Source organism: Felis catus, chromosome B3, assembly GCF_018350175.1.
Source record: "Felis catus isolate Fca126 chromosome B3, F.catus_Fca126_mat1.0, whole genome shotgun sequence".
NCBI classification, from domain to species: Eukaryota; Metazoa; Chordata; class Mammalia; order Carnivora; family Felidae; genus Felis; species Felis catus.
In genome coordinates, this window is record NC_058373.1 from 48,872,483 (window position 1) to 48,883,592 (window position 11,110).

Sequence of the window (11,110 nt, forward strand, 5' to 3'; positions counted from 1 at the left end):
CACTGGAAGAAAATATCACTAATATACAAAACGACCCTGTAAATCAGTAAGAAAAAGGACAAATGAAGAGAAAATTTGGCAGTGGACTAGAAATCCACAGAGAAAGAACTAAACTAGCCAATAAAAAGGTGTCCTGTGTCACTAGCAATCACGGAAATGCAATTAAAAATGACACTAAAAACATGTTTGCCCATCAGATTGGGAAAACTAAAATGTTTGATAACAACCAGTGATGGCAAGGATGTGGGAAAATGAGCACTCATTAGCCATTGGAGGGAGGGTGACTTGGCTGCACCTTTGAAAGAATAGTTTGGCAGTATTAAATAGTGTTTTAAATGCATACACCCCACAAACTAGTAATTCCACTTCGACCTCCTCCTACAGAAATGATAGCACAGGCACTCATATAAACACTCAAGGATTCTCATAGCAACGTGGCTGATAAGAGTAAAAAAGAATTTGGAAAAAGGCCTAAATGTTCCTCAATAATGTTCAAATAAAATATAGTACATCCATACTATGAAAATACTCTGCAGCCATTTGACAAGAGGCACATCTATATATAACAAGATAAGAAATATGAAGGTATGCAATGATATTTCAGGATAAGCCCATTTTTATAAATAACAGTTTGTTGGTATATGCCCCAAAAGGCTGGAGGAAAATACCCAGATGTTACAGTAAGCACCTACCAGTAGGAGCATGAAGGGATTTTCATGATCTCCACCATCCACAAGTGTGTTGTTGGATTTACTTTTGTGATTAGAAAAACAATAAATAGTTCATGGTTTTTCCTTTTAAAAATTGTTTTTGTTTTTTTTTTCTTATTTAAAAAGTTTAAGAAATATTGAAAATCCACTAAAAATCTAGAAATAACAGAAAAAATATATTAGAAAATGAATAGAATTTCTAGAAATAAAAAGGTAGTCATTGAATTTTTGAAAATATGTTAAACAGCATAAAATACAGTGAAAGAATAGCCTAAAACTGGAAGATAGATGTAAGGAAATTATCCGGGATGCAGCACAGAGAGATGAACAGAAATATAAAACAGAGGTAAACATAGAATATCCAACATACATCTGATAGCCACTTTAAAATGAAAGACTAAAGAGAATGAAGGATAAGCAATATTCAAAGAGAAAATTAGTAATTTTTGAAATCATCAGATTCAAGAAGTACAAATCTCAATCTAAAAGCATAAAAATAAATCCATACCAATACATTTTAGTGAAACTGCAGAACAACAAAGATACAGAGAAGAACTTAAAGGCAGGCGGTGGGGGGAAGATGATACAGATTGCAGTGAAAGGATTTCTCAGTGACAATAAAAGAAACAAGAAGATGGTGGTACAGTATCTTCAAAACATTACAAGGAAAAATAACTACAATATGGAGTTCTATACCCAGATAAACTATCACTTAAATGTTAAAGGTAAATAAACATAATTCTAGATGAAGATTGAATGTAACCACCCTTGCTTAATAATAGTAAAGTATATACTTCAGAAAGAAAGAAATATAATCCACAAGGAAGATATGAGAAGCAAGAAGCAATGATGAGCTGGAAATACAAATCAAAAAGACAATGAGGTATCATCCCATATCTACTAGGATGGTTATAATCAAAATGACAGATAATAACAAGTTTTGGCAAGGATGTAGAGAAATTAGAATACTTATAACTGCTGGTAAATATGTAAAATGATGCAGCCATCATGAAAAATAGTTTAGCAGTTAAACAATGAGTTGTCATTTAACCCAGAATTCTCACTCCTAGGTATATACCCAATAGAAATGGAAATACAAAAGCTTGTACAGACATATTCATAGCAGCATTATTCATAACAGCCAAAAAGTGGAAACAACCCAAATGTCTATCAACTGATGAATAAATGGATTGTGATGTATCAATTCAATGAACTGTTACTCAGCAATAAAAAGGCATGAAGTCCTGGAGTGCCTGTGTGGCTCAGTCAGTCCAACTCTTGATTTCAGCTTATGAAATCAGGTCATGATTTCATAGTTTGTGGGTTCAAGCCCTGTGTCAGGCTGTGTGTTGGCAACATAGAGCCTGCTTGGGATTCTCTCTCCCTCTCTCTCTGCCTCCCCCCCCCCACCAAAATAAATGAATAAATAAATAAACTAATAAACTTAAAAAAAGGAATGAAGTACTGATAAATCCTACAACAAGGATAAATTTTGAAAGCATGCTATGTGAAAGAAGCTAGTCAAAAAACCCACATATTGTGGATTGGAATCCACATATTGGAATCACACACGTATTGTGTGATTCCATTTATATGGAATGTTCAAAATAGGTAAGTCAATAGAGACAAAAATATATTAGTGGTTGCACAGGACTGGAGGTTGTAGAAAATGGGACATGACTGATGGTGGGAATAGGGTTTCTTTTTGGGGTGACAAAAATGTTCTAAAATTATTGTGATGGTGGTTGTACCACTGTGTGAATATACTAAAAACCATTGAATCATACCCTTCAAATGGGTATGTTATATGGTATATGAATTATACCTCAGTAAAGCTGTTTTTACCAAAAAGCCATGATGAGCAAAGACATAGAGAAATGTGGATAAATCTAAATCAGCATTGACTGTATAAAGCAAAAATATAAAGACCTTCTAAAATACAACAATCAAGAGACCAACAATCCAACTTAAACATTGGCAAAGGAGTTGACATTTCTCCAAAGGAATGTGCAAATGGCCAACAAGCATATGAAAAGATGCTCAACATTCTTAGTCAATGGAGAAATGCAAATCAAAAGCACAATGAAATACCACTTCACTCCTACTTGGATAGCTATAATAAAAATTTTAATTTTTTAAAGGAAATAAATACCGACAAAGATATGGAGAAATTGGAACCCTCATACACTGCTAGTCAGAACATAAAATGGTGCAACCACTTTGGAAAATGGTTCAGCTTCCTCAAAAAAGCTAAACATAGAATTACCATATGAGCTAGGAATTTCACTGCCAGATGTATACTTAAAAGAATGAAAACAAGGACTGAAACAGATACTTCTACACCAATTTTTATTGACAGCATTATTCACAATAACCAAAAGTTGGAAACAACCTATGTCCATCTACAGATAATAAAATGTGGTGTATTTATACAATGGAGTATTTTTCAGTCATAAAAGAAGAATGGAGTTCTGACACATGCTACAACATTGACGAACCTTGAAAACATTACCACTTCTATTTAACAATGTACTATAATAGCTAGACAATATCACATGGGTTGGTAGGTAGAATTGCAAAGGAAGAAACAAAACTCATTATGTGTATATGATGTGATCACCTACATAGGAAATCCAAGAAAAATCTATAAACAAACTATTAGTCCAAATAGAGGACTTAAGTAAGATTGATGGGTATAAGATCAAAATACAAAGTGCAAATGAGTTTCTAAATATCAACAACAAACCCCTAGAACATGTAGCTTTATTTTATTTTATTTTAAAAAATATGTTTATTTTATTTATTTTTTTTTTTTTGAGAAAGAGAGAAGGAGAATCCCCAGCAGGCCCCGAGTTGTCAGAGAGCCTGGTGTGGGGCTTGATCCCACAAACTGAGATCATGACCTGAGCCAAAATAAAGAGTGAGCCACCGGGGGCACCAGGGTGGCTCAGTCAGTTAAGTGTCTGACTTCAGCTCAGGTCATGATCTTGTGAGTTCAAGCCCCATGTCAGGCTCTGTGCTGACAGCTTGGAGCTTGGAACCTGCTTTGGATTCTGTGTCTCCCTCTCTCTCTGCTCCTTCCCCACTCACACTCTGTTTCTCAAAAATAAACATTAAAAAAATTTTTTTTAAGAGTTGGGTGCACAACTGACTGAGCCACCCACGCGCCCATAGAACATGTAATTTTTTAAGTGTTCATTTATACTTATATATAAATTATATAATAAATAAATGTTTATTTTTGAGAGAGAAAGCACGAGTGGGGAAGGCGCAGAGAGAGGAGGAGACAGAAGATCCAAAGTGCAGGCCTCAAATTCACAAGCCATAAGATCATGAACTGAGCTGAAGTCAGATGTTCAACTGACTGAGCCACCTCGGCGCCCCTAGAATGTGTAATTTTAAAGAAAAGTATAATTTACTATATCAACAAAAATTAAGGATTAAGAATATAACATAAGGGGGCCCATGGAATTCTCTTGGAATTCTCTTTCTCTCTCTCCCTCTCTCTCCGCCCCCTCCCACTCACACTCTCTTCTCTCTCAAAATAAATAAATAAACTTTAAAAAAAATACATAACATACCAAATATGTATAACACTTCCATGGAGAAAATTACAAAACTCTATTGAAGGACATGCTTGAACACCTATTTAAAGAAGGAGATAGGACATGTTTATGGACAGGAATATTCACTATCTTAAAAATGTCAATACTTCCTAATAAATCTATATATTTAAGGCAGTTCAAACGAAAATCTTAATATGGTTTCTCACAGAAATTTCCATATGAAAAAGATAATATTAGTAGAAGCCTACCTTATGCCAGAAATGGGAAAAGCCTTAAAGACCAGATTGTGAAAAGTACAGCTAAATTGTTAAACTTTAGAAGAAAATAAATTTTTATATCAAGATAGGCAAATGTATTTTAAAAATGTGCTTAACTAAAAGCAAAAACTATAACTAAAAGATGGACAATTCAACTACATTAAAATTTATAGCCTCTCCATGACTAAAGATAACCTAAACACAATTAAAAGCAAACTGTGTACAGGAAGAAGCTATGTGCAAGTATCAACCTCACAGGTTTGGTATCCAGACATATAAAGAATTTCAAAAAAAGCAATAAGAAAACTTCAAGCCACACAATGGAAAGATGGGCGTGGGTATCTAAATAGACAATTCACAGAAAAGGAAATCCGAATGGCTTACAAACCATTTGGTAATTAGAGAAATGCATCTAAAACAATGAAATAACTCTTCACACCCATAATATTGACATACATGAGAAAAGGCTGACAATAATAACTTGGCAAGGATGGGAAGCTCTAGGATCCCTTATACTCTTATAGGAGGATATAAACTGATGAAATTACTTTGAACAGCATTTTGGCAACTTCTAGTAATTGCATTGTTAGGCACCTATTCTAGAAAAAAAAAACTTGCACATGTGCACAAAAAACAAACACAAAATTGTCCCTGGCAGAACTATTCATAATGGTAAAAATGTAGAAATAACCTGTCCCTCAGGAGAACAACTTAAACTATTGTTTGGTTAAATTGTTGAGTATTATCTAGCAGGTAAAAAAAAAACTATTCATACCACCATAAACCAAGATTTACTATAAAACCACAATCAAGACAGTGTATTAGAGAACCAGATTCCTATATATAGACACCCAATTTTGCCAAAAGTACCAAGTTCAATAAATTTAAAATTTACAAATGTTAGATTTAGTAGCTTCCTTTTTTATTAAAAATTATTGCTTGAACAAGGCAAGAATCCATTTAAATATACAATGTTTTCATGTTCCAGTTCACAAGGGCAGCAAACAAGTATTAAAAACAGAATTTTAGGGGTGCCTAGGTGGCTTAGTGAATTAAGCCTCCGACTGTCGATCTCAGCTCAGGTCTTGATCTCAGGGTCGTGAGTTCAAGCCTTGCCTTGAGCTCTGCCCTGGGCGTGAAGTTTACTTAAAAAAAAACAGAAACAAAAAAACAAAAGAAAACAAAAAAACAGGTGTGCCTGGGTGGCTCAGTCAGTTAAGCGTCCTACTCTTAATTTCGGTTCAGGTCATTATCTCACTGTTCTTGGGACTGAGTCCAGCGTCAGGCTCTGTACTGACAGTGCACAGCTCGCTTGGGGTTCTTCCTCTCTCTCTCTGCCCCTCCCCCATGCTCTCTTTTTCCCTTTCTCTCAAAAATAAACTTTTTTTTAAAAACCCAGAATTTTAAAGAATATGCAAAAGACATATGCAAGACCTGTATCAGGGATTTTTATCTAAAGAGGCTTTTTCAAATTCCTAAACACCTTCCCTTCAAACCCTCAACCCCAAGATTCTCATATAACCCTTTATTAAGATTCAGTTTCACAAGAAGAAAGAGATAAACTGAAAATAGCAGTGACTTGAACAAAACAGAAGTTTATTTCTCTCTTGTCAGGAAGACTGGAAGTGATCAATGCAAGGCTGGTTAGGGATTCAACAGTGTTAGGGTTGCAGGCTTTCTTTATCTTTTTACTCCATGTATGCATGGGTTCCATTTTGAGTTCATTTACGGTCATATGTGGCTGCTGGAGAACCATTATTACATTCACATCCGGTTCCAGCTGACATACAGGAAAGAAGGGAACGGCTCCCACCTTTAAGGACACTTGCATCTCATTGCTCAGATCTTAGTCAACTGTTGCACCTTTCTGCAAGACACCCTAGAAAAGAGAGTCTTCGTTCTAGGCAGACATTTTCCCAGCTAAACACAGAGTTCTGTTACTCTGAGAAGAAAGGAAGGAAAGAAAGAAGGAAGGGAAAGACAGAAGGAGGAAGTCCACTGAGACACAAATTGCAGCTTCTGCATCTCTGCTGCACCATTGAACTGCTACGAATCATTTAATGCAAAATATTCTGGATGACAGGACATGCTCTCGGTGGCTGTGGATGGGATGGAAGCAGAAAAAACATTGAAAACCACTGACCCCTAGGAAGAAGGAAATAAAAACAAGTTATTGAAGGATATATAAGTTTACTTTTTACAGGGCAGTTTGGCAAGAAAATAAAATTTATGTACAAGAATGTTTAGCACAGTTTATAATAGGAAAAATGGAAACATCCTGTCTCATCAATAGAGACTGAAAAATTAAATTACAGTATATCTATATAATGGAATATGATGATGCCATGGCAAAGAATAAGGCAGATCTTTATTCATAGATGTGGAAATAAACGTAATATAATCAAATTCACATAACAGGTATGTATAAGTTGATTCTATTTTTGTAAGAAAATAGAGACTAAATACAATAATAATAACAAGCATTTACATAGCCCTTACTATGTATCTGGCACTATTCTAAGCACTTTATGTACATTAATTCATTTAATCCTCACAACCTTATTATTGTCCCTCTGTTGCAGATGAGGACACTGAGGCACGGAGAGGCCAAGTACTTTCCCAACATTATACAGCTAATATACAATGAAGCAGTATTTGAGATCAGGCAGCTGGATCCAAGAATCAGAAAGGTTAACCACTATACATATACTGACACTATACCACTATACATACTGCCTACATATGTTTACACATATATTCATGCTGAGATCAATACATACATAAAAGAAAATTGAAAATTAGAAATTTTTACTTTTTGTATTATTCAACCCTCCCTGACTTCCTTCAATCCTTACCTCTCTCTGTCTCAACCTTCTTTACCTCAATTCCCTCCAACCAAGCCTTATAAGAGCTATCTACAATATCTATTGTATTAGGTATTAACTAATTATAAGCCATAATTTACATTTTAATTTATAACCCTTCAAAAGCAAAGTAATTTTACCATCCAAAAAAATGAAGCCATAATATAATAGTAGAGTGATAAGTAGTGAGGTTTGCATCTTGGGGAAAGAGGGCTAAAATTCATTGTAATGAATGATGATACACTCTCAAGTTGTCTGTACATGTATACATGAGTGCATGTGTTTGTAATTTGTGTGTGTCAATATAATTTTGAAATTATAAATGAAAACTGTGCTTTCACATTTTGATTATTTTGTTTTTTGGGGTTTTTTTAATATGAAATTTATTGTCAAATTGGTTTCCATACAACACCCAGTGCTCATCCCAACAGGTGCCCTCCTCAATGCCCATCACCTACTTTCCCATCCCTCCCACCTCCCCATCAACCCTCAGTTTATTCTCAGTTTTTAAGAGTCTCTTATGGTTTGTCTCCCTTCCTCTCTTTTTTTTCCCCTTCCCTCCCCCATGGTCTTCTGTTAAGTTTCTCAGGATCCACATAAGAGTGAAAACATATGGTATCTGTCTTTCTCTGTATGACTTATTTCACTTAGCATAACACTCTCCAGTTCCATCCACGTTGCTACAAAAGGCCATATTTCATTCTTTCTCATTGCCAAGTAGTATTCCATTGTGTATATAAACCACAACTTCTTTATCCATTCATCAGTTGATAGACATTTAGGCTCTTTCCATAATTTGGCTGTTGTTGAAAGTGCTACTATAAACATTGGGGTACAAGTGCCCCTATGCATCAGCACTCCTGTATCCCTTGGGTAAATTCCTAGCAGTGCTACTGCTGGGTCATAGGGTAGGTCTATTTTTAATTTTTTGAGGAACCTCCACACTGTTTTCCACAGTGGCAGCACCAGTTTGCATTCCCACCAACAGTGCAAGAGGGTTCCCGTTTCTCCACATCCTCTCCAGCATCTATAATCTCCTGATTTGTTCATTTTAGCCACTCTGACTAGCGTGAGGTGATATCTGAGTGTGGTTTTGATTTGTATTTCCCTGATGAGGAGTGACGTTGAGCATCTTTTCATGAGCCTGTTGGCCATCTGGATGTCTTCTTTAGAGAAATGTCTATTACATTTTGCTTATTTTGTAATAAAAGCCCTAATAAATATGGGAACTCAGGGAACCAGGGTTCTCACTGTAGGAGAAGAAAAATACAAAGAGGGGAAAACCACATTAAATTGACTCAGAATTAGAGGTATCTATGTATATTGATATGCATTCATGATTTAATATATATAGTTGAGCTATATGACATTGCATTCTCCCCCCCCCCAAAAAAAAATAACCTATAATCAGTGACACTTCAGTAGCAATAGCAAACAAAGTACTCAGAGTTTATTTTCTAAATATCATTCCCCACTAAAAGGGACCAAGGCTTCTTGGGGGAAAACTGCTAATTTCAGGGCCGGGGCAGAGACAGTACTGGATTCTAGAACATCTTGTGTCAGAAACTAAGGAAGTGCTCAAAGAATTATGAGATATGTTCAAAAGACCACAGGAATCAGCTGTAAGGCTCTTCATAGCCAAATCTGGGACAAACTGAGTGTCAAAAATGGAAAAATGAATAATATTGCAATCCATTGAATAAGCTTATTCCTTTTGGGGTGATAAAATGTTCTGAATTTAAATAGTGGTGATGGTTGCACAACTCCGAATATACGAAAATACACTAAAAAGTGAATAAAATACTATACACTGAATTGTACATGTTACAACAGTGAATTTGATAACATGTAAATTGTGTCTCCATAAAAAATGTGAATGTACAAAGAAATGGGGGGACTCCAAGGAAGGTTATTGCACAAAGTTGTCATTACCTTGCCTTCTTTTTCCCACTCTTTCCTTCCAAACACACATACAAAACAAAAAGGCTTAAAATTGGCACATTTTCTGTCTTTTAAAAGATATTTCATAAAATGCCAATTGTTCCATATTTACAGTTTGTTGTTTTAACACCAAGATTTGTCATGTTTCTTAGGTAGTCCTGCTTTGCTGTGTTTCATTCACGAGTATGCACATATATTGCTCATTCCCACATGCTCTTAAAAAATTTCTCAAGCACCCACAGTGTTGCAGTCTGCCTATGTTGGCAGTATTTACATCCTGAAAAAAATCTGCCTCTTTTCTCATTGCTGTAAGAAACAGAGCAAAACAAGGCAAAAATCCCACATACTTTGCCATATTGGTTTCATCAGCTGTCACAGAAGAAGCATGTGATTAACTGCCTTTAAAATCAAAGATCAAAAACAGGTGCCTGACTGGAGGCACTTCTACGTAACCAGGAATGTTTTTAACCAGTCTGCCCCGGGAAAGGTACCACGGACCTTCTTAGGATGGTTATGTGAAATTAAAGTCTTTGGGTGTTGTTTGCAAAAGGCTTGTCAGGTTCATACGACAAACAAAGATCAAGCTGGAGGCCTACATAGACATTTGTTCCTTTCTTGACTTGCAAGCCTCCTTAATATTTTTAAAGAATTACAAATGGCCTATTAATCATTTTTTAAAATTTTCAATATTTATCCAATAAAAATATTTAGAAATAAATCTTAGCTGAAGTAACGTATATTTCAGAATGTATTAATGTAAACTGCATATGGATCTGAAATTTGGTTAATGGAATCTATTGCTTAGCAGACCACCCTGAACATGAGTAGTTAATTATCTTTTTTTCTACCAGCTTTAGAGTAGCTAATACATCTTAAAAAGATAACGGATAAACAAAATTATGGAACGTTAAGGCTTTGACATTGAATTCTTTGCTAGTATGTTGTTCACTCATTCATTCAAAAAATAATGTTAACTGGGGTGCCTGGGTGGCTCAGTCCATTAAGCATCTGACTCTTGATTTCAGCTACGGTTTATGGGACGGAGCCCAGGCTCTGTGCTAACAGCGTGGAGCTTGCTTGGGATTCTCTTTCTCCCTCCCTCTCTGACTCTCTCTCTTTCTCTCAAAATCAATAAATAAACTTAAAAAAATTCTTATTGAGCACCTGATATGTGCTAGACAATAATAAGCAAAAATCAACATAACCCTGGCTCTGATGAATTTCAGAGTCTGGAGGTGAAGATAAAATTTAATCAGGTATTCACAGAAATTAATATGTAATTTCAGACTGAGAGAAGTGTTGAAGGAAAGGAACATGAAAAAACAGAACCTGAGGTAGGTTATAAGAAGGCTTCAATGAGGAGATAAATACTTAAAGGGAAAAAAAAGTAGAGTTGGAGTTCATTGGACTAGGACCAGAGAGAAAAGCATTCTCCAAAGAGGAAACATTTGCAAAGCCCCTGTGGCAGGAGAATGTTGAAGGAAATTTTTAAAAGCCCAGTGCGTTTCAAAAGCAAGGGGAGTGGTACAGGATGAGGCTGGAGAAATCAGTGGAAATCATCTTATATAAGCCTTATAGTTCATCTTTAAAAAAAAAATAAATCTAGTCTTAATTATAATAGCAGTGGGAAGCCATTGAGGAGTTTAATGTAAAGTGATGACAGGATGATTTCTGTGTTTTAAAAAGAGCACTCCACACTCTGGAAAATAGTTTGGCAGTTACTTTCAAACTAAAAATGGACTAACCATACGACCCAGCGATTGCATTCTTGG

General features: G+C 35.5%; 1 protein-coding gene across 1 annotated transcript in view; it reads left to right on the forward strand.

Annotated features, from left to right (window-relative positions):
- The window catches only part of PRTG (protogenin), a 141,415-nt gene extending 134,077 nt beyond the window's left edge, over window positions 1-7,338 (forward strand). The window contains exon 21 of the mRNA XM_023255324.2: window positions 7,116-7,338. Within this exon, the coding sequence (XP_023111092.1) occupies window positions 7,116-7,180 (65 nt within the window). The 3' untranslated portion in view covers window positions 7,181-7,338. The remainder of the gene's footprint in view (window positions 1-7,115) is intronic.
- Window positions 7,339-11,110: the final 3,772 nt, after the last annotated feature.